At 32.6% G+C, this 25,547-nt stretch overlaps 2 protein-coding genes across 2 annotated transcripts; one reads left to right on the plus strand and one right to left on the minus strand.

The window, feature by feature from the left end:
* LOC143071742 (uncharacterized) lies at positions 1–6,772 on the minus strand. The gene is made up of 4 exons (XM_076246269.1): positions 6,648–6,772; positions 5,828–5,889; positions 4,461–4,530; positions 1–3,742 (listed from the first exon to the last, which is right to left on the minus strand). Exons 1-4 carry the CDS (start codon positions 6,671–6,673, stop codon positions 472–474), a joined length of 3,429 nt encoding a protein of 1,142 aa, XP_076102384.1. The 5' UTR covers positions 6,674–6,772; the 3' UTR covers positions 1–471.
* Positions 6,773–10,789: 4,017 nt separating this feature from the next.
* Positions 10,790–22,140, plus strand: LOC143080919 (neuroglian-like). The gene is made up of 6 exons (XM_076257080.1): positions 10,790–10,844; positions 15,583–15,691; positions 17,291–17,664; positions 19,226–19,359; positions 20,123–20,225; positions 22,012–22,140. The coding sequence occupies exons 1-4, from the start codon at positions 10,790–10,792 to the stop codon at positions 19,294–19,296; spliced, it is 609 nt and encodes a 202-aa protein (XP_076113195.1). The 3' UTR covers positions 19,297–19,359; positions 20,123–20,225; positions 22,012–22,140.
* The last annotated feature ends 3,407 nt before the right edge of the window (positions 22,141–25,547 follow it).

A 25,547-nucleotide genomic window follows, 5' to 3' on the forward strand; every position in this document is an offset into this window, starting at 1 on the left:
AAAATTTAATCTATTTTATTTACAAAAAAAAGTATGTATTGTATGCCATATAATTGTCTTTCTATTATTGCTATTCCTATTTTATATATGAATTATTGTTTTTTACTGGATATCTCGTGATATATATTTTCGCCACTCTACAATTTGGTCCTTGAAATATGTTACAGCCTTCTCTTGTCATTGCTGCTAAAACAAACTAGTAGTCTACGAACATGGTACATGTCCAGCCCAAGCCGAGGCTTAGTTTCACAATTGATTCACCTGAGTAAAATAAGCTGTGTTAACATGTACATGTATGCACCAACAATCGTCTTTTAAAAATATAAAGCATGAATGTGTCGCACAATCAGATTTTAGTTTATTATTTTCAACATTTTTCCTGCTACATCTATTTTATCTGGAGGGATGCACCAAAGATCTTCTTTTGAAAATATGAAGCGTTAAATCAAACATTCAGAATCTTATTGCTTTTTAAGATTCTGGTGGATTGTTATTTTCATCCTTTTTTCGGCCATATCGTTTAAGTCTGGCGTTTGATGTTTTTGGTTTTAGTGTATTGGGTGGCATAGGAATATATCGTGTCTTAATATTCGTTCCAGAGCGGATTTTTATAATTTGCCAATTTGAAGAAAGAGTTTCTGTCGGTTGACATTGGTTACCGTTCGTTATGCAATCTGGAATAAGTTTTTTAACAAATGTTTTCATTGTTGTTTGCAATGTACCATCATTTTCTCCTGCATCTTTGATATCATCTATTGTATTACTAGAGCTCGAGCTCTGAGTGTCATCTACGGTATTACTTTTACTTTGAATGACTGCAATATGCTGGTCGTGCAGTTTCTTGAACAGTTCTGTCACTTTGCTGTCACTCATATTTTCGATGACAGGAAACAGATCTTTTTCTTGCACCTGATAAAATCCTATCAGTTCGTTATCATCCAGCTTGTGAAAGATGTCTTCAGTTGGATATTTATCATTCACTGCAATATCCAGTAAAGAATGAGTTTGGTCTGGTTCTAAGTAGCTGTTCGATTTTTCTCTTACTGTTTGCTTTCTGACATTCCTATTTTGTTTTCTTGTGGAATTTTTAATTTCATTGGAAGCCTTTGTCTCATCAGTCTGCTTACCTGTTGATTTGGGCATTTTAATGAAAGTTTTTGTCTCATCAGCCTGCTGTTGTGTTGATTTAGGCATTTCATTTAAAGCTGTTGTCTCATCGGCCTGCTGTTCTGTTGGTTGTGACATTTTATTGGAAGGTGTTGTCTCATCAGCCTGCTGTTGTGTTGACTTAGACATTTTATTGAAAGCTTTTGTCTCATCAGCCTGCTGTTGTGTTGATTCAGACATTTTATTGAATGCTGTTTTCTCATCGGCCTGCTGTTGTGTTGGCTTAGACATTTTAATGAATGCTGTTGTTTCATAAGCCTGCTGTTGTGTGGGTGTAGACATTTTATTGAATGCTGTTGTCTCATTGGCCTGATGTTCTGTTGATTCGTACATTTCATTTGAAGTTCTTGTCTCATCAACCTGCTGTTGTGCTGATTTAGACACTTCATTAAAAGCTGTTGTCTTATAAGCCTGATGCTCTGCTGATTTAGACATTTTATTAAAAGCTGTTGTCATATAAGCCTGATGCTCTGCTGATTTAGACATTTTATTAAAAGCTGTTGTTATATAAGCCTGATGCTCTGCTGATTTAGACATTTTATTAAAAGCTGTTGTCTCATCGTCCTGCTGTTTTGTTGACTTTGACATTTTATTGAATGTTGTTGTTTCATAAGCCTGCTGTTCTATTGACTTGGACATTTTATTTGAAGATTTTGTCTCATCAGCCTGCTGTTGGGTTGATGTAGACATTTTATCGAATGCTGTTGTCTCATCGGCCTGCTGTTCTATTGACTTGGACATTTTATTTGAAGATTTTGTCTCATCAGCCTGCTGTTGGGTTGATGTAGACATTTTATTGGAAGCTTTTGTCTCATCAGCCTGCTGTTGTGTTGATTTCTCCATTTCATTTGAAGTACTTGTCTCATCGGCCTGTTGTGTTGGTTTAGACATTTTAATGAATATTGTTGTTTCATCAGTCTGTTGTGTTGACTTAGCCATTTTATTGAATGCTGTTGTCTCATTGGCCTGCTGTTGTGTTGACTTTGACATTTTATTGAAAACTGTCGTTTCATCTGCCTGCTGTTGTGTTGACTTATACATTTTATTGAATGCTGTTGTCTCATCGGCCTGCTGTTGTGTTGACTTAGACATTTTATTGAATGCTGTTGTCTCATCGACCTGCTGTTGTGTTGACTTGGACATTTTATTGGAAGCTGTTGTCTTATCGGTCTGCTGTTGTGTTGACTTAGACATTTTATTGGAAGCTGTTGTCTTATCGGCCTGCTGTTGTGTTGACCAAGTATGAATTTGATCTTGTGCTGGGTAGCTGTCCAGTTTTTCTTTTTCTGTTTGCTTTTTGACAGTTATTTTTTGTGTTCTTGTGGTACAATATTTTTCAGTAACGATTTTGCTTACTTTGTTACTTTTGCTTTTTGGTATATTACAATTTTTACCAGATGACTTATGCAGCCTGGACAATTGGTACTTTCTCTCAGAGATGTCACAATCTTTACCAGATGCCTTCTGCAGTTTAAAAGTTGGAAGCTTATTTTCCCATTTGATCCTTTTCAAAGCTAATTCTGAGTTAATATCTAAAGTTCCATGATTTGCTGTTGTCTTCTGTGGAGCTGATATAGACGTTGATTGCGTTGGAATAACATTACTTTTCTCTTTCTTTTCCTTCCTGATCTTATTTACAATATATGTCTCTTTCATATTTCGTGGCAATGTATGAATCTGATCTGGTTCTGGGTATCTGTCTGTTTTTTCTCTGTCTGTTTGCTTTCCTACATTCCTGTTTTGTTTTCTTGTGGTGCAGTATCTTTCATTAACCATTTTGCTTACTTTATAACTTTTGCTTTTAGGAATATCGCATTTTTTACCAGATGAAAGATGCAGCCTGGAAAATCGGTACGTTCTTTCACTGGCGTAGTTATTTTTACGAGATGCCTTTTGCAACATTACAGTTTGGTACTTACTTTTCCATCTTACCCTTTTAGAACCTAATTCTGCGTTCATATCTAAAATTTCACTGGAAGCTGTTGTCTCAGCTGGCTGCTGTGGTGCTGGTTTAGACATTGCTTCTGTTGACATAACTTTACTTTTATCTTTCTTTTCATCCTTTATCTTGTTTACAATTAATGTCTTTTTTTTGTTTTGTGGCAAGTTCTGTAATGGTGGAAGCAGTTTTGAAGTACCGGGGCGATTAGTGAAGGGGTGTTCTTGCTTGAGTGTTTGCTCTTTGTCAGATAACAATTGTGGTAGTTTAAGAATAGTTTCAGAGGGTTCTTTTGCGTATATTTGTCTTTCATACTTATTTATGCTACTCAGAAGTTCCTCGTTGAACAGTTGGTAATGTTCGCGTTTGACGTCAAGAATGAATTGTGGGAAAGGATTTGGAATTCTTGAGCGGTTGCTCCTTTCAATTGTTTTGTAAACATTGTTCAGGGTTTTCTGTTTATCAAGGAGAAACAGTTTCTGTTTCCTTAAGTAATGAAGCCTATCTTTTATGGAAATTTGTAGATTGTGCCTGTTCTCAGAAAGTTTGCTTGATTGTATGTTTTGTAGTCTTTTGGAGGTTGTTTGGATTGCTTCCTCTTTTTCTTGAACTAAGCACTTCCAGTTGGCAAGCAATCTGAAACAATGTTTTATTTTTAGTCTTAATGTAATTTATAGCAATTCATATTTTTTTTTTTTTTTTTTTTTTTTTAATATTATACATTACGTCATTTTCATCACAAATCAGTTGTACAGAACTTGACTCCCATTACAAAGTCACCTTTTAACGACTACATTAACAACCCATTGTAACATGAGTATAAATGTTCATGCATAATTTATGATTCTGAAGTGGTGAAAACTGAATACGAATTAGAATTGGAGATAATAATGTTTTCAGAGGATAACTTTATATGTTGCTATGTGTAACCCAATGACTTCCGGCCGAATTACAATGTAGTATACCATTACTATCATGCATTTCTTATTTTCTTATATTTCTATGAAGTTATTAGACATTTTTTCTATATGTACCCGAAGGCTTTGTGTTCGTTAGCCTGATTTATTTTCGTCTGTTCTGTGCTGGAGGTATGTTTTTAGTTTTTGTAAATTTCATTTAGTTCGAAATTTCATATCCGGTTTAGGAAGGGTTTTTTTGGTCGAAGATATACCATTGTCGTAAGGATGTGGTAATACGGTATATTTTGCTGTACCTCATGGTTTTTGGGACTCTTTTTCTTTTCTTTTTTTACAGAGGATTTGAATTTGATATTGTCTCATATATTTTTTTACAGAGAATTGAATTCGATATTGTCTCATATTATTCTATATAGTAAAAACTAGACAAAACTTACTCATTTCCAGTCCTGTCTACGTTTTCCACTGTATCATACTCTATCTTGAATTTCTGGCTTCTTGATCCGACTATAAAATACACAAAGCTTTGTATTAGTTATTGATGTGGTGTGTTAATTCACATTAGACAATCCACCTATTACAATCAGTCTGATCCATTGTCATCGTTTATTTCTGTCAAATTTTGAAATTTGAATAAATGAGTTTTGAATATATGTTAATGAGATGATGAAATTGCACCAAAACGAATACTAGTAAAAAGAAGAAAGAAAAGACATGGAAGTCAATATGCAGGTTAAAATTAGTGTTGTCAACGGTTAACCGGTTAAAAAAATTGAAAACAACACGCTTATTTATCGTCGGAAGGACCGAATACCGAATATCAAAAACGCTAACCAGTTAACCGGGCTTTTATCAATTTTAATAGATTTGATATAAATGAGTATTGAAATCATTAAATAACCATTTTTTTTTAACTCGGAGCTTGACATTGTACAGATGTATTTTAACTTAAAATATATCTGTACAATGTCAAGCTCCAAGTAAAAGAAAAAGGTTGTTCACAAAAAACATACACTATATTAGAACTGTCATAAACACTTTACCGAAAGGACACAACATGAAGTATAACTGAGCATTACATAAAGCTTGGTACTAGACTAAGCACAGGCATATTTGTTGAGTATCGACAAGAAGGGGGACCCTTTTTTTTATATTGGGGTATTTAGTTGAAAACAGCGGTTCCATGTAGTAAACACAATGCCACACAACACCATTTCCAAAAGCGCTTAATGTTACTTAAGGCAAGCAGGTCTTGTAAAGCCGCTCCGTCGATCATTAATTACTTGATTTCTAAGTCTATTTATCAAAGTCTCGAGAAATTATGCACCATTGCACAGGTAAACAATTGTGACGAAATGTAAAATTTGTTACCGTTTTTGGGAAAGTCAGATTTAAACTACTACACCGAAATCAAAATACATAAAAGCATCGGAATTACGTTCTAATCAAGCTCCACCTTATTGTTTTTCTAAACGAATCAAAAAAAAAGAAGACAGTTTTCAATTACAGTCGATTGCATTGAGTATGTAGGTACAGGCAATATCTTTGGTTATCTTGCTTGTTAGCTGAACCGTGAAGTCATTATTAGGTTAGGTAAACTATCCTCTTTGAAGAGTATACTAGTCCGACAGTTAATATACCTTAACTTATAATGACTTCACGGTGTAGCTAACAAGCAAACTAACCAAACATATTACCTCTATTCAAGCACTCAATGCAATCGTCTGTAAAACAAATAGTCCCCTGGGTGATCAAACAAATCGAAGAAGGAATAACGCGCGATGAAGTGGCTCCTTAAACTTACTTCTTTCTATCGTCTTCTTGTGCACAGCCGGCTTTGTAGGTGCCATATTCTCGACTTTATCACTACAAAAGAGAACAAAAATAAGTGTTTGTTTTCATATTTGCTGAGTTAAAAAAATTAAGGCTTCACAACTGGAATAAGACCGTATAAAACAATGATGTATTGTACGACGGAGGTACATCTCGATAGAATCTTATTGCGTTCATGTTTTAATTTAGGATCAAAAGAGACTGTTTACTAGACAACTATGGAGACTTACTACCTCAAGATTTCTCTACAAGACGATTTTGCTAATCAGCCATTATTTTTATCATTATATATGTGTTCATAAAACTACCGTTTCATAATGAAGCCAATACAGTGTTTACGTTTAACCAGTTTTAAATAAGCGATAACTTATTTTACTTTTTTCCGGTCAAATCCTAAAAAAAAACTTTTCTCATCATTATATGTAGACCCAGAAATAGTGGCATTTTTTTTATACTATTCTCATTATATTATCTTGCTATCTGAATTTGTCACTTTGATTTAGTTGTGGTCAAAGTTAAAAGCGCTGTTTTTCAGTTATTTATTTTTTACTGAAGGGGCGTCCTTATCACGGTTGCCGTAATTTAATTCGTGTTTTTGCAAATCAGAGGTATTTTTAATGTAGCTACCCTTGCTAGGCAGCATGTGGTTCTACGTATACTATTAATTATGGTAGCAAAGTAATTTAAATGAAAAATTTCTAACATTCAGTATAGTTCTATATTTCTTTAATATATATATAAATTATTAAAATTATCATAAATTATCATAAATTAATGTTAAATATGCTTACCGATCCTTCTTCTTTCTTTTTTCCATAATTTTTCGTATACACGGATTGAAATAATTCAATTTATGCTTGCATCTTTTAAAATCACTTCTTACTGCGGCAGATGAAACTGTGTAGTGAGGAATAGGAGATGTCGTCACTTTGACAACGTTTCTTCTATTATGACGTTCCACTACCTCGACCTTTACAGTACATGCAATGAATTTTTTCAAGTTTATATTACAACGCACGCATTAGGTTTTACGTGTGTCAAGTTAGTACTGTTAGTTTTCATCTGCGGACAATTCAATAATTAGTAGTATGCAGAAGATACCAAAATCAGGCGCGGATTCAGACATTAAGACAAGGAGAAATTCGTTCCCCGGACCCCCATCCCCTTTCCATATTTCATCCGCCAATGAAAATGGACACTCACATATCATAAGACTATTATAACAGACAATACCATGAACCAAAAAGAACACCGATTAAAAAGACAAACAAAAGTTAGCAAACATTACAAAAAATGGTAAAGGAGCAGTCCGAATCTTAGATAAGACAAATTGATGTCGTGGTATAACTGTTATTTTTAATGATTCCGAAATTTTACAAAGACACACAATTGTTTTGAATTGATTTGATTTTTTTAGGTCCACATCGCTTTGATTTGATTTAAAACTTGTATCCCTTATATTCAGCTATTGATTTATACGTTTTGAATTAAAAGAAAGTACCTTGATGGAGAGCTTATATTAGTCAATTCTCAAATTGATGGGGGTGTAATATAATGTGTACGAATCGTCTGCATCAGGAAACGGAAAATTTCGAAAATTTGACCTACATGGTCAAACAATTATTTCTTTTCTATATATTGTCGTTAAAAGTGATAAGTTGTGAATGGTGTATTAACTAGTATCCATAAATCTTTCCAATTTCGTGGATTTCGTCGGAACAGGGGAACCACGAATTTAAATATTCAACGAATTACAAATTTTGAAAAGAAATGTTTGCAGACTTTGCCAAAACAACGAAATTCAAAATCCACGAAAATGCAAGTTTTCTTCAATCAACGAAAATCGGTACCCACGAAAATAGATGAATCCACAGTATTTGTCCTTATGAATATTACTTTTATTGTTTAGTCTGTTTTGGTGATATCCATTAGACGTGACTCTGTACCTATTTATCCCGTCAATGTGTTATTGTTCTATGATAATTTTGTATTCTTGTCTTTCAATTTTAAATGCAGTGCTTAAATGCCTTTCTGGTTAATTTGTTAATCTTTCCCTCCGCGATGTCCGACATGTCTACGTAGGGGGTCGATAGGCCATAACAAAAATCCGAAAATGTTGAATTATTTCCTCGTCTTTTTGTGATATAGAATGTTTTTCGTTTCATTTCATATACATTGGGAAATAAAGAAACGATCAGTGTGTTTTGTTAGTTTTAAAAACTTTTGATAGATTTGTATTTTGCATTATACGACGAATCCACCGATTGCGTAACTAGAATTATTTGAATTTCGTGTGGAAATAGGTCGGGTTATTTTCCATTGTTATCTGCTATCTAAAGATGTTTTTGAATCATTTCAGTCGTTGATATAAGAAAAAAAAAGGTAAACTGAACATGCCGTATTGCATATCATACAAGTGTGGGCACAGATCAGTGTGGATAGTATGTTTGGATGTTTTACAGTGTTTTCTGACAAAATAAGAGTTATCTGGTTTTCCCAATAGGATTTCATGTTGAACTGTTGTGCCCAGTGACAGTCAACCTGTTCCAAACACTGAAAATAGCAGTCTTATATTCAATATTGCGTTTTTTGTTTACTAAGAAGATGAATTAAGAGTGCTCAGTAATGCAACAACTCTCCATCCATGTCACACTTTGTAAAAGTAAATCATTATCAAGACTGTCATGATATATTGCATATGATATTATTTAAAGCGCATTTCGGTTTATGCACGTGAAGCCGTAGGACGTTATTGTTTTCGATTCCAGTATCCGTTATGCATGTGGTCTACGTATAAGCTTTTTCACTAGGAGCACCTCCAAGTGTATATTATTTTTCGCCTAAATGACCGACTAACAGCTATCGAAAAATAGTTCAAAAACGTTCCCTATGCTAGTAATAAATGCAAATGCATAATTGATCTTAACTTTTTTGGAAAATTATAATATTATTTTAACAAAATGGATTTCTGAAAAAGAGAATTACATTATTATACGAGGATTTGTCTAAAGGACAAGGTACGATAAGGCCTGTTTTTGCCCCCCCCCCCTTCTCATTTTTCAAATTCTGTTTTGGAAAGCTACTTTGTGGGCTAAAATATTCCCTGAGGTTTGAAGTTTGTTTGGATGAACTTCAAAACCACTAAACTGGGTGAGGTGAGGGGGTAAACTTTCTGCTATTATTCAAATATTGTAATTATTATTCACTTTGCAGGTGTTCCGTGCAACGATTTTTTTAGTTTTTAAGTGCCTGCGCCAACATGACCCAGGATTTTTTTTATTCCAATGTCATGAGAACTGTTTTTGTTGTCTTAATCGCCATAATTGTCTCCAGGAAAACTAATTGCATGTGACCAATGCAACTAGGAAGTTAGACATTTATTTTTATCGTGTCTCATATTATACAAGCTAAATCTGAGCACAAATCTAATATCTAAATATCATACATAATTTACTTTGATTATTCGATTTTAAGAATAATTGCTGATGTGAATAATAATTAGATCAATTAATTTTATTTTTCGGAAGAGCCCAAATATCAAATTTTGATTACTTCATTTGCCATATAAAACTTTAAACTAGAAGCTGAAACCGGTAAGTAGCCCAACTTTATACAAATCATAGAGAATTGAGTATTTTACTATCACGACACTGCCTTCAAATATGCATAATTTTATTATTTGTAGAATTGAGTTTTGATGGCTGATCTTTAAATAAAATTGAGAATGGAAATGGGGAATGTGTCAAAGCGACAACAACCCGACCATTGAGCAGACTTAAATTTATTTTTATTCAAAAAGGTTTACAAATAAACTCATCATAGATACCAGGATTGCCATTTAGTACTTGCACCAGACGCTCGTTACCTCTCCAACGATTTTGAAACACAAATATTGTATGTGTATCTTTATAATAGTTAGAGGACTGTAAGTTTGCCTCTAGGTTTGTTTTGATTACTGTAATTTTCGCGAGCGTTTATTTTTCGCGACTTTTGCGAGAAGAAAATATAAATCGTGAAGAATATTTAAAACTTGGATTTTTTCCTTATTTTACTACATGAAGTAAAATTGAGAATCGTGAAATTAATTCGCTGCGAAATGGGATAGAAAGGGCTAAGTGCGAAGCTAAAGTATCCGTGAAAATAAGTTGGTTTACAGTAATTGTCAAGATGATTTGCAATCACATTGATCTCTCCAGTTACTCACCACAAGTACAACATACGAATTGTAGTTGCAATCGGTTGAACAACTATCGTCGATATAATAAGAAAACAGGAACGCTCAAAGACGGCTATTTGAAAACCGTTAATTTATAATAACGCAATGAGGACAGAAGTGTGGTGACTCCTAGTCATCGTTGACACAGATATCCCATGGTGATGTAAACATTTCATATGATTTTAACCTCGCAGAAAGGTTTCTATCATCAGTTACCCTCTATCACAGAAAATAACATTAGCATCAAATATGAAATAGTGTAGCTTTTACAGGTTCGAAGTAATGGGTTTCCATTGAATTGTCTGCAACTTTCTCATAAAAGTAAATGCACTTAAATGACAATTTTACCCATTATTTATGCGTTTTGTCTATCGGTTAAAAAAACTGTAGATAGATAGAAATATTGAAAAACAAAACTGATCACCAGGGCAAGTTTTACAAATACATGTATGTCAGACTTACGAAATTGTCAGTCATCTCCGTATATTGGTAATTCTTCGTTTATGATGACTTTTACTGATTTAAAGGGCGATTTCAGTGGATGGCGAAAATTTATAAACAGCAAAAATTATAACGGAAAGGCAAGTTCTACAATAAGGTGACAATTATTAGAGTTATTACCTTTAAATGACAATTTATTTTTTACTAATTTATTATCATTTTGGCAAAAACTAAAGACTAAACTATAAAGTGGGCAACTGTAGTAAAACAGTTAAAATGATCAAAGAGACAAAATCAATTACAGCCGATTACATTGAGTGTGTAGAGAAAGGTAGAATCCTTGATTAGCTTGCTTGTTAGCTGAACCGTGAAGTCATTTTTAGGTTAGGTAAACTATCCTCGTTTAAGAGTAGTCTAGTCCGACATATAACCAATCTATTTGTCTGTAAGACTATACTACTTCGAAAGGAGGGTAGTATACCTATCAATGAAATCGGCTATAAAACAGATTAAGTCATGTTCTAGTCTACAATGTTGAGTGGTCATAGTTGAAGATGCGCATAGATCCAGATAAGCAACAAAGTCTTTTTAAAACGCTTTTATTTTTGATTCTGTTGATAGGACTTGGTACGTGTTCTTTAAATAATGCTCCAAAGCATATTTTGGTGATATTCAAGTTACTACATGTATTTTTCTTATTTTCTTTTTTTAAGTATGAATATGACATCGTTGCACAGTAGTTTGGCTGTTTTATCATTGTTATATGCTGTTGTTTGTCTAACATTTACAGATGCAATTGGTAAGATACACTTCTTTCATCTTTTGTCTTTGTCTATTTAAATATAATATGTTTCAGTTTATATTATGCGGTTCAGGCCGGGCGAGGTACAGTATTTTATACTGCACGTTTTCATAGTTCAGATAAATTTCAAACAAAATATTATGGGAAACACATGTTCAGCCACAGGTTACTCCACGGACAAGGAACACTATTTTTGAATTAAAATTCGTGAAAAAGAATCAAAAACAAGTTGAAACAGATGTGTGTACGGGGAAAACTATGCCGGTAACAAAAGATAAATGGTGAGTATATATACATTTAAGTTGTCACGTATTCGACCTATATCATTTGAGTTGTAAGCCTAGCATACCTCATTGTTATCCGATGGAAAATGGCTGTCGTATAGTTGTCAATTTTAAGCATCGACACGTTGCAAATTAATTTGCACACGTGTATTTGAATGCATGGACTATTTTTTCAAAAGTCTTTAGATATAGGAATATGTGGTATGAGTGCCAATGAGACAGCTCTCCATCCAAGTAACAATTTACAAAAGTAAACCATTATAGATCAAGGTACGGCTTTAAACACGGAATTTTGGATCTTAACCTGATTTGTAGTATGTGAGTCTACTATGATGAGCTTCAGGTCAAGTAGTTCCGCTCTGTTGATACTTGCCGAAACAACTGTTTGTGGACTCAACATTTTGTGAAAATAACACTTATACTGACCTTTTTCTGAACGCCTTCACAAATTGAGCTGAATTTTAGTATATGAGTTCACTGTGATGAGTTTCAGATATAGTTTACATTTGGATGCGCTCCTTTCTTTTGTTTGAAATTACAGACTTTATATAAAAAAAAAGAAGATGTGGTATGATTGACAATGAGACAACCTTCCACAAAAGACCAAAATGACACAGAAATTAACAACTATAGGTCAACGTACGGCCTTAAACAATGAAGAAAGCCCATACCGCTTAGTCAGCTATAAAAGGTCCCGAAATAACGATGTAAAACAATTCAAACGAGAAAACCAACGGACTTTTTTGAAAATTTCTTGCAAATAGTAGTTGATACAGACTTTCCTTCTCAAATATCCATTCCTAAAAACGTCAAGATTTTTTTCGAGCGGGGTACATCGTTCCGACGTTTTCTGACGTCAGACACGCGAAGCAATGAATGTGTTTGTAGATAGATGTTTTTGTTTTCAATCTGTTAAATTGTTCCTTTTAAAATTGTTACACGATAATGAATGCTGTACCCATATTTTGACTATTTTTGTTTATAATGTCTGTTAAGTTTACGCATCATTGTAAATATAACGGAATTTACTGAGACTGTCAACAAAGTGAGAAGTTTAGCGCTATAAAACCCGGTTTAATCCACCATTTTCTGCATTTGAAAATCCCTGTACCAAGTCAGGAATAAGACAGTTCTTGTCCAATCGTTTTTGATGTGTTTATTCATTTGATTTTGCCATGTAATTAGGGACTTTCCGATTTGATTTTCCTCTGAGTTCAGTATTTTTGTGATTTGACTTGTTTCCGGTACATATATAGTATATTTATGTGCCGTGTTTCTTTCAATCCAAGATATGAACGAACAATGACCTTCCCCCAGCTGATTTAAGATTAAATGTATATTGGAAGGATCTCCGTGGTATTAATCAAACCTGTTATGCAAACAGACCCAGAACGACTGATGAAGTAAATTCAATTAAGAAAATAATAATAATAATAATAATTAATAATAATAATAATAATAATAATAATAATAATAATAATAATAATAATAATAATAATAATAATAATAATAATAATTAATAATAATAAATTATAATTATCCAATGGAAAATCAAAATAAATAAAAAAGAAAAATATTTAATATATATACATAACAAAATAAAAAACACAATAAATACAAATATAAAATATTATAAAAATTGGCGTTACGGGCAACATGCTTATGATTGATATGAATTTAAAAAATAAATAAAATACATATATCAATCAAGAAATTAAATTCACATTATTCGAGCATCTATCGCTGCAACTGCAATAGACGATAGAGTGTAGATGTATAAATGTGACTTCAAATAACTTAGACCATAAGGAGAAAGTTACCGGCCGCTTAATTATACATCAATCAGAAACATAACTCGTAGAGTTTTGAATGAAACCTCAAACAATGTGAACTTAATAGCAAAGAGAGCCTTTAAAAGAGAGTATTGACAAGAGCTTGAAGCATAATTCGAAGAACACTTGTTACTTCGAAATATTATACCTCTCTACGCGTGACATGTTGAGCGCTGGCCCATCCCATGTCAAACATAGGTAACTCAAGTATATTAATACCTACTCTTAAATTTTATACCTGCATGTTGAGCGTTGGCCCAGCCCATGCTTAGAGGGTATGGGCTCACTTTGCAACCTGAGACGGATAACCTCGAGTGAAAAAAACATTTGCACAATAAAACATGTATCCAAAAGAACTGTCAAATGGACAAACAAATGATTCGTTCACACGACGAGAGGGCTGCCTAGTTACCCGTTTTATTCAGGGCTGCCTGAGAACTCACTGACAGGTAATAATTTTGTGACAAGTAAAGAATGGGTAAAATCCATTATTACATTGCCCTCATAGCACGTTACCAAAGCACAAACCACAATCTCCTAGGTGTAAAGGGGCGGTTGGCGGGTCAATAAATACAAATAAACTTGTTACAAAAATAAACATGTATATCTATCCTATACAAAGTTTCAACTGCTACTATAACAAAATTTCTGATAGCTATAGACGATGTTGGGAAGGAGTGACCTCCAGTTTGACGCGTCTGATTTATCAACATATATAGTATAGTAATAGATTCATATGTTTGATAATGAATGGTGATCAATAGTCAAAAAAGGTTATATAGTTATCAAGTAACGAGATTATTTTTAAGGATGTTATTGAAATGACTCACTCACAAGTTGAAATGATGCAGAAATGTTGTACATGTGCATGTTTTAAGTGAAAGTCGAACTTAAAAAAATGCATTTTAGATACTAATTGCTAAGTTTTACCCTATAAGAAGTGAACGTGACTTAAAAAGAGAAAAGAAAATCCTTTCCATTATCAAAATTTTCATTTATGTACCGATATTGAATATAGACTTCCTAATCATTTATTCGACGATTTTTTTCCGTATGCAGTATCCTTAACTACAATATTCATCTTTATAAATTCGGCCATCGCACAGCACAAGTACATGATAGACGAAGTTTAGTATATATGAGTGCATTGAATCAAAACTATCAATAACATACACATAACTCGTTTCATATGGCATTTAGGGACTATGAACATATCAACAAACTCTTGGACTTAACATCCTTCCAATAAAATACTCTACAAAAGGTATCACGATAAAAAAATTATCAAAACATGAAATTGTTTTTCTTTTGAAGAATTCATACTCAAGTAATGTTGATATCACGAAACATGTTAATTAAATTTAAACTATTTGTTGAAATCCTGCACACAGTAACATGTGATACGAACTATATTGAATGCAGTACAGTGATCTAAAGATGCTGAAATTTGCTTCATTTAGATGTTGGACTCTGTTGAATAGTTGTCTCATTGTCAATCATACTGAATCATACTACATACGTAATTATATTATATACATTTTTTTATTATGCCCCACCTACGATAGTAGAGGGGCATTATGTTTTCTGGTCCGTTCGTTCGTCCGTACGTTCGTTTGTCCGTTCGTCCGTCCGTCTGTCCCGCTTCAGGTTAAAGTTTCTGGTCAAGGTAGTTTTTGATGAAGCTGATGTACAATCAACTTGAAACTTAGTACATATGTTGATTATGATATGATCTTTCTAATTTTAAAGCCAAATTAGACTTTTGACCCCAATTTTAAGGTCCACTGAACATAGAAAGTGAAAGTGCGAGTTTCAGCTTAAAGTTTTTGGTCAAGGCAGTTTTTGGTGAAGTTGAAGTCCAACACATGTTCCCTATGGTATGATCTTTCTAATTTTAATGCCAAATTAGATTTTTTTAATCCAATTTCACGGTCCATTGAACATGGAAAATGATAGTTCGAGTGGGGCATCCGTGTACTTTGGACACATTCTTGTTTGCCATTCGATCACCAGTGAAATACAACTTAACATAGAACAATGGAATAAACTACAATTTCTATAATGAGTTTTTATTATAAATGCTATGTTGTAAAGTCAAGATGTTATAGTCAATTTAACTATACATTCACTTCAATGAAATTTAAATTTTAGTACAGAACAGACCTCCAGCTATTTATATACAGCCTCCTTTTGATGTGTACTACAAGACAGGAGAAACAGTAGAAATGCAATGTGTTGCTGATGGTGTTCCAAATCCTATGTAAATATTGGTAGCATGTAAACATTAACATACATACACACTATTTTCTATAATATAATTATACGTAGAATTTGTAACAGTTAATAAGTTTCATACTGTGGTGAATCTGTTTCCTTCAATTGTGAAAATAAGACTGGGCTAAAATATATGACGTCATTTTAGATTCTTTGAGCTGAGTCTAAAAGTTATCATTCCATAATAACATATAAAATAAACAATACTCCTAATGCTCCGGTTGGTTGTCATCGTGCAACACAGTTAATAACACATATAGGAAAATCATAGAACTACATTTATCATAAAACACTGTCAAACATCCAAACATACTATCCACACTCATCTGTGTCCACACTTGTAACATATTAAAAAATTAGTTATTTTTATTTGATTTCCCCAAATTTGGCTCAACGATTTTAGTGTTGTAATTTGTCAAAATTGCTCGGGTGCATTGCTTCAACAAGTTATTAAAATAATTCTTCAATGATTGTTTTGTCTCAGTAGAGGTTGTTTTTTTATATATCAAGAGACGCCTGGACTACATGTAGTTTTGATGAAGTTTTCTTTCTTTTTGACAGATTCAAAAAAGTATCAAAATTGAGTGAAATACCTATAAAAAGTATCCTTACTGAAAAATTACCCCTATGCATGATTGTATACATCTGTAATTAAAATAATATAAGGAGTATATGTACAGACATATTATGTAATTTCATTTAGGTAACAAATTAAAGATAAGATCAGTGTTCCACCTATGATTTGAAAATTAAGCTCATTTATAAGAAAGGGTATTTTCAATATAGTTAATGCCTATACTTTTATATATATGAAGCCCAGGTGGTCGTGTGGGCTAGCGGGACGGCTACAGTGCAGGCGATTTGGTGTCACGATATCTCAGTAGCATGGGTTCGAATCCCGCCGAGGGAAGAACAAAAAATTTGCGAAAGCAAGTTTACAGATTAACACCAACCCAACAATGTTAGATGTTTAGACGAGTTGTATATATATATATATATATATATGTATATATACAACTCGTCTAAACATCAACCCAACAATGTTAGATCTGTAAATTTGCTTTCGCAAATTTTTGGTTCTTCCCTCGACGGGATTCGAACCCATGCTACTGTGATATCGTGACACCAAATCGCCATATATATATATATATATATATATATATAACTCGTCTAAACACACGATATTTATATATAACTCGTCTAAACATCAACCCAACCTATTGATATATCCAATATATATATGTATAAAAGAAGATGTGATATGATTGCAAATCAGACAACTCTCCACAAGAGACCAAATGACACAGAAATTAACAACTATAGGTCACCGCATGTGTATGTATACCTTCAAGATATTTTAAAGGAGGAAATAACATTATGATAATCACAAAGAGCTAATTTTGTACCAAAAAGTGACAAGATTAACTTCTAACTGCACCATGTTGACAATTTGTGTTTCAAACAGAGAAGTTTCTATTTGAAGTGATTACTGCAAAAGTAAGTTATATTAGGTATATTTAAACGTGCCTCTTTTTCAACGTAACTCGTTTATTTCTGTAAATTTACTTGAAGATTTTCATTATAGATACCAATGGACTAGAAATAAAATTGCATTTAACCCTAGCGGTAATGACGATCGTATGGTCCAGCTATTCGATTCTGGGACTATTATTTTTATTAGACCAGAAGCCAAAGATGAAGGAATATTCCAATGTAATGCCATTAATGAACATGGCACATCAACAACAATCAATGTTAATCTGAGGGAAGCTATGCTTGGAGCCTTCCCATCAGGCGAAGACACAGTCAGACAAATTGCTGTCGGACATTCTGTCAAGCTTCCTTGTATACCTCCAACAAGTGTACCAAAAGCTGAAATAAGATGGGTTCTGAAAGATACCAAAACTGGAAAAATTGAAGCTATCAATTTGAATAACAGAATGACAATGGATTTAGAAGGTGCGAACATGGAATTTGTCTAAAATATTAATACATAAACTCGTGTAAATAAATAATCTGTTTCTAGTATGGCGAAAAGCTATGAAAAGTTAAAGAAGTCAAAAACTTTACACGTTAAAGGGGCATTACCTGTCAAGTTCATGTTTACCAATTTGACTCGATTTCTCATATTTGATTTATACCATACTAAAACGTATATCAAAATTATAAAAGTGTAGGATAAACAATTTAAGATGCACGTCTCAGTAATATGCATCGACAATTCGTGTGTATTCTAGTTTTTTAGCCATTCGTGGTGACCACCGAAGACTGCTAACAGTCATATAACCCGATATTAACATATATATATATATATATATATAATACTAAAATTACGAGGTCCAATTTGTCAGCCGTCATCACGTAAAAACGACGAATCAAAGAATTCAACTTTATATACAACTAATATAGTACAAAGGTGTAGATTAAAAATTACACCACTCCAGGCCCTTTTGTTTTCCACGCAATTAATATTGCCAATAATTAGGAAGTTCCGGGTCGAGTCCGATACCGATACCAATAATATAATCACCTGTTACCTATTACCTTATCTGTACGTTCCGCATCTGACAGGCGCACCACCAAACGGTGTATTCAGGATTAATATGCTATATACACGGGTCATAATCACAGGGTTGACACTACTAAATTGTCAAATTGTTACCTATTGTAGTATTTTAATCCGTAAGACTTTCTTAGATAACAATACGAATACTAAAAATCTGGACTAAAAATAAGTTTCAATTTGTTAGCGGGCATGACGTAAAACAGCGAATCAAAGAATTCAACTTTATTTATAACTAATATAGGACAATGCTGTTGATTAAAAAATACTCCATTCCAGGACCTTTTGTTTTCCAAATAATTAATATTACCAATAATTGATAAGTTCCAGTTCGACGGGTTCAAACAGAAAGATTTGAAAGCAGAGAAAATTGTGTATCTTATAATCGGCATGACTTTATCAGATGACAGTACTAATACTAAAATAAGGCTTGCGCATAGTTATATACTTTAATTCAGTCACGGACCCGCGATATCACGGGTGTGTTCTAGTATATATATATATATATATATAGATGGTGGAACGATGACAGTTTTTAACGACTTGATTGGTTATACAGCCCTTTCACGGTCGGTGTTAGATAGTGGACACGTGCAATTGAATTGTTTCTAGGTCTGTTTGATTTCACTTTATAGATTAAAAATATGTTAATCATCGTTTTCACCTGTATAAGAATGATATTTTGTGGATTTAGTCAGTCAAATAAACGGTTAACCACTGTTTCACTTTAAATGTTGACATTCTTTTCCTTTAAAAAACGAACTCGCATAATTCATGCGTAACCTATCAATATCTAAAGGGGATAAAATGAAGATCACATGAATACAGAATGAATATACCTCTAAGTCAAAGTATTGAGGAAAAAGAGTATCGTTTAAAATATGTTATCAAACTTGCCTTGGTTATTAATAAGTTTGTACTCATTAATGTATACCGGTTTTTTTTTGCCATTTGCAGGAAATTTGTACATAGTAGCATTCCAACAATCTGATTTCAAAACGGTAGAAGCTATGTGTGTATGGCAATAAACAATTTCGTTCGACAAACTACATCTGCTCCAGGGATTGTTCTACAACCTGCAGAAAGCTTTAGTACGTATTTATATGTATCTTCCGGGTATTATAAGAAGCTCTGGTTTTATTAATACGAATGTTCCATGGCTTAATATACAATTTGTAGGAATATCATACAAGCCAGATAATATGTAATACAGGCTATGAAAAGCTCAGGTATATATATAAAAATATGCTAACGATTTTCAATGCAACCTTTTTGACATTTAAGTATTTGCTTTAACCTTTGAACTCACGCCCTTTGGAATTCTATAGAACGTGTACTATTCAAAAGTAATCTTGCTAGTTGTAATTTGATTTTAGCTAAATTGAGACTTTTCATTTTAACTTTTGACTTATTCAAATAATTAATTAAAGTCTGATTTATTATTTATTTATAAATAATTGATATGGAAGACAACAACATTCGCAAATTACCACATAATAATTGCCTTAATCGTTGCAATTTATCACCCCCAGGCTCAGCTTATGCTGGCGTCAGGGTTTTAAAGACACCTGTCCACATATTTTGGTGTCCACTAAATTATTATCCTACCGCAAAATCACGTCTTTATGTGTTTGTCCACCATATGCATTCACAATCCAAACTGCACACAAACATATTATATACCTCTTTTATTATTAACATTTTTTCAGCTTAAACAGACGGATTCAAATGAAATGGGTGAGGGATGGATGATACTATAAACGTTTTTAATTTGTAAAAAAAAAAAAAAATTATTGGAATGATATTTTAAAAAACAAGCAACAAAGATTATATTTGATATGATTGATATTACAGGTACAAACGATACTATTCCTCCTCACTATTTGTGGGCTTCACATTGGGAAATCTTTGGTATGCTAGGAGAATCAATTAAACTCAAATGTATATTTGGTGGAAAGTAAGTATCAATATGTCAACATTTAATTAGTCTATACCGTCAATGAAATTATTTGTTAAGTGTTCTTTTTATTGGTTTTCACCGAAGCAATAATGGTTAATTTTTATGTGTGTCAAATTTGGCACTTGGGATCAATTCTAAATAAAAAGAACATAATATATCTTGACTGGTACAGTGAAATGGATGTTCAGTTCTGTTTGCTTGTTTCTTTTTATTTACAAAAGGAACATTTTATTGTTAATGGTGATTAATGGAACAGTAATATATAATAATCACTTTAAGATGTTTAAATTTCAGATTCTACAGATTGATAGTGCTAAAAAAATTTAACAAGCAGGATTATTAAATGGAAACCGTTGATTAAAGTAGCTTACTGTTTAAGCTGATTCATCAATAAGCTTCTAATTTTTTAGATAGATATTCGAAGATGTGGCGCCAATGAATCATCTCTCCATCCAAGTCACAATTTGCAAAATATATACCGTAATAAGTCAAAGTATGGCCTTCGACACAGAGCCGTGACTCACTACGAACAGCAAGCAATTGAGGGCTTCAAAACTAGTTTAAAGACATCCAAATAAGGAAATCATCGGTCTATATAAAAAAAAGAAGATGTGATATGATTGCCAATGAGACAACTGTCCACAAGAGACCAAAATGACACAGACATTAACAAGTTAACTATAGGTCACCGTACGGCCTTCAACAATGAACAAAGCCCATAATCTATATGAAAAAATGATAATCGAGAAACACTTATGAACCACATCAACAAACGGCAACCTCTGAACAACAGGTTCATGACTTAAGACAGGTGCAAAGACATACAGCGGCTTTAAATGTTTTAACAGGCGTCAACCCTCACCCTAACATGAAACAGCAGTCAAACATCAAAACATAGAAAGACACACTTTTAGATTAGAGAAAAACCCATTTGTTCTTAAATTCTGCATTCATGAATTTTTTAAAACATAATTCAAGTTTTAGACTATTTTCATAATACCGACGTTTGACTCCGAATTATATAATATATTGACAGGTTATCCTCTTTGTCGTATAACATCGTGGTACTCGATAAAAAAAGAACAACAAAAAGAAGTACATTCAATAATATATTCGGGGCAATTTTAGCCGAAAGTAATTTTTTTTTCGATGATCTTGTCGTGTAAATGAAAAATAAAACAGTTTATTTCTCTACCAAATTGTACCCATTGAAAGCTTTATTTTTAGGCAGCAACCATTTGATTTTCTGGGGGGGGGGGGGCTTTGTTTCCAGTTTTTGGAGAAAAAATAATTTGTTTTTGATTCTGAGAAAAAAAATTGTTTGTTTCACCCTCAGCTGCCACTATGTGTAATGCTAAAATTGAAAGAAAAAAATTGTTTTCGACTTGTCGCGAAAAAAAATAGATTGTTTTTCGCCATAAAAAAAATTTGTCCAGAAAAAAAAAACCATAGCCCCCCCCAGAAAATCAAATGGTTGCTGCCTTACTTCTTCATGTACCTCTTACGTGGACGAGTACCAATTTGTCTTATTATAGTGTGGGTAGTCTGTTGAAAAATCATATAATCTGGAGTCAAAAGTCGGAAGTATAAACAAATTATATTTTGCAATAATCATATCATCCTCTTTTTAATATAACAAGTTTTAATTTCTGAATTTTAAGGTTGTGCCGATGTAAGAACATATGAAACGTGCCTAATAAAGGTTGTATACCTTAAGGTATAGAGTTAATTTTAGGCTAACATTATAAATTAAACAAAAATTAACCAAGTTAATTTATTACAGCCCTACTCCCGAAATACATTGGGAGAGTAACACTGGTACGATACCAGATAGTCGTCATACAATGTATCAAGGAGGCCAGGATCTTCGTATAACACATCTAAGAGAAGAGGACTGCGGTCAATATATATGTTTTAGTAAATTACTACTAGTCCAAGTGGCTATAGAGTTCAAAGAAATATCAATATTATTTTAAAATGTGAGCAAATAAGTTATATTTAGAGTATTCATAAGAATATTAATAGTTAAATCATTATTCTTGATAAGACATGTAGATTCATGACATTTCTCTTTCATGGGTAAAAATCTCAAAGAATTAGGTGCAGTAAGTGTCCTATTTGGCCCCAAATACCAATTACATCATATAAAGAAGAAATATATATATACATATATGCATATAAGTGTGTGTCTGTGTAAGGGAAACAGAAACATTTTTGACACCCAAAATAAGTTACAAATGTGTTTTGTTTCTGACATAAAAATCTTTATCATTGTAAAATGTGCGTGATAGCCACTAATTTGAAAATTCAATGGTGGAAAACTAAAATCGTTGCTTGATATGACATAAAATCCCTATCTAATCATATATTGAACTATGATAAAATGTTTGAATAGCCACTAGTTCAAAATTACTGCTGTTACAATTTTAAAAAAGGCACATTGTTCAAAATAAATAAGGGAATATACATGTTTTCTTATATTTGATAGCAAATAATTGGGAAAGGATTTTATTTACAGCAAAACCATATTGGACCGAAGGTGGAGAACCTAAAGATATAGAAACCAGTATAGGAGTCTCAGCGACATTCTACTGTAATGCTTCAGGAGACCCACAACCTGAACTGGAATGGTATATTAATGGTGTCAGACTTAAAGGTATACACAAACTCGTCAGTCATCTGGTAAATAGAATGGTATATTAATGGTGTCAGACTTAAAGGTATACACAAACTCGTCAGTCATCTGGTAAATAGAATGGTATATTAATGGTGTCAGACTTAAAGGTATACACAAACTCGTCAGTCATCTGGTAAATAGAATGGTATATTAATGGTATCAGACTTAAAGGTATACACAAACTCGTCAGTCATCTGGGGCCGTGTCAACGAAGCTGTCCTAGGACTAGGACATGTCTTAGGATGGTCTTAGGACACGTCTTAGTCCTAAGTCAGGTTAACGAAAGTCTCCTAAAATAAGATATGTCCTAAATTTGGTCCTAAAGTTAAGACATACAAATAGGTGTCTTAGGATAGTCCTAAAGGTTACAATGTCCTAAAACGTAATAAAAACAGCAAATATGGCATAAACTCAATACTAAAAATACTTATACAATATTAAACTATCAAACTGTTATAAGAATTAAATTAATAAACACACAATTTTTTTTTTCAATTTTTGTTAAAGATTCAATTGTATTACATTAAATTATTTCGTGCTGCCTTTTTTAAAGTCTAAAAAATACTATCAGTAAAGCAATATTTTTGCGACTTACCAAAACGGTGCAATAAAAATTTAAATATGGGAAAAAAATCACTTTTTTTTTTTAACTAATCCTCATTCGATACATGTAATGAAATCGAGTGGACCTAAGGACAAAACTAGTTTACGTACTAAAATTGCAGCACGAATATCGCATTTAACAAAGTTTTGTGACTATTTCATTTTGTTTTCGTATTAAAATCATTTATATCTTCCATCATACTTTTAAATAACGTATTTATTAGTATTACGTGACAAGACTCCAATAGAAAACTTGCATCTTGGTTATTGAAAGTTTACCCTTGGCACTAACAAGAGTGCCTCAAATTTTGGTACAAGGAACGAATTGGGAAGACTGCCTATTGAATGTCATATAAAAGCCCAAACTATTATGTATTTAGCAAGGCTTTTCACCTCAAATTTGAATCCCTTATTACATGAATCCTTTCAATTAACCAAAACTTTGGAATCTAGTGGCTCCTATTCATGGTTCACTTTTGCAAAAGATATTCTTTTTGAATCTAACATTGATATAGATAGACTAAAAACCTGTAATAATTAAAATTTTTATAAAGGACTTGAGCCAAATCTATTGATCAAACCTTACCTCTCTAACCCAAACTTTGGATTTAGAAAATTAATTACAAAACTTAGAATCAGTGACCATTCATTATTAATTGAAAAAGGAAGGCATTTTAAAATTCCTCGCGAAGAGAGACTTTGCAAAAAATGCAAAGTACTAGATGATGAGAAACATTTCTTAATAAATTGTTCTCATAATTCAAATATTAGATTAACATATTTTAATTGCATTAACAGAGAAAGTAATTCATTTGCTAATCTCATTGACAATGACAAAGTTATATATATATACTTAACCCATCAACACCAACACAAGTGAATAAACTAGGATCCTTTATAAAAAAAGTCAATGGAACTGAGGACAGGGGACCTTTTAATATTTACCTGAATTTGTGTATATATATTGAGTTACTTAGTTATTGTCTTTATTTGTTTTTGTTGTTGTTATATGTCACAAACTGTATAGTTTATATGGCAATAAAACTTTGAATTGAATTAAATTGAATTGTTAGATCTTTAACTTTTATTTTGCGTTAATTGTTTTCCATATAAAATCTATGTCATAGAAATCTCTATATATTTTTTTCAATTAAATATATATGTGTTAGGATGGTCCTAGGACCATTGTAGTTAGGACTGTCCTAAGACAGCTTTGTTTTACATCCTAAGACATGTCTCAGACACGTCCTAAGATCATCCTAAATAATGTCCTAAGACCTATCTTAGGACATATCCTAGGATACTTTCATTGACACGGCCCCTGGTAAATAGAATGGTATATTAATGGTGTCAGACTTAAAGGTATACACAAACTCGTCAGTCATCTGGTAAATAGAATGGTATATTAATGGTGTCAGACTTAAAGGTATACACAAACTCGTCAGTCATCTGGTAAATAGAATGGTATATTAATGGTGTCAGACTTAAAGGTATACACAAACTCGTCAGTCATCTGGTAAATAGAATGGTATATTAATGGTGTCAGACTTAAAGGTATACACAAACTCGTCAGTCATCTGGTAAATAGTATGGTATATTAATGGTGTCAGACTTAAAGGTATACACAAACTCGTCAGTCATCTGGTAAATAGAATGGTATATTAATGGTGTCAGACTTAAAGGTATACACAAACTCGTCAGTCATCTGGTAAATAGAACGATATAATGTTTATTGATTAATTGTTCTTCATTCATTGTAACTCGAATGGTATGTAAATTATGTCAGACTAATACGATATGAAATTGGCAACATCATGTTAGTACAATGTCATTATAAGAAATATTTACCACCAAATTTGTTTTCAAATGCATATAAATTATTTAGCTATCAAGATTATGTAAGTAAGTAAATTATTTATTATAGTGACATGTGTTTTTCACAAAATATTATATAATACAGTGAGATATACAAACAATAATTAGAACATCCGACCCTTTGATAGTATACATAAATTGCCTATTTGTGAGAAATGTTTTAG

Source organism: Mytilus galloprovincialis, chromosome 1 (genome assembly GCF_965363235.1).
Source record: "Mytilus galloprovincialis chromosome 1, xbMytGall1.hap1.1, whole genome shotgun sequence".
NCBI lineage: Eukaryota > Metazoa > Mollusca > Bivalvia > Mytilida > Mytilidae > Mytilus > Mytilus galloprovincialis.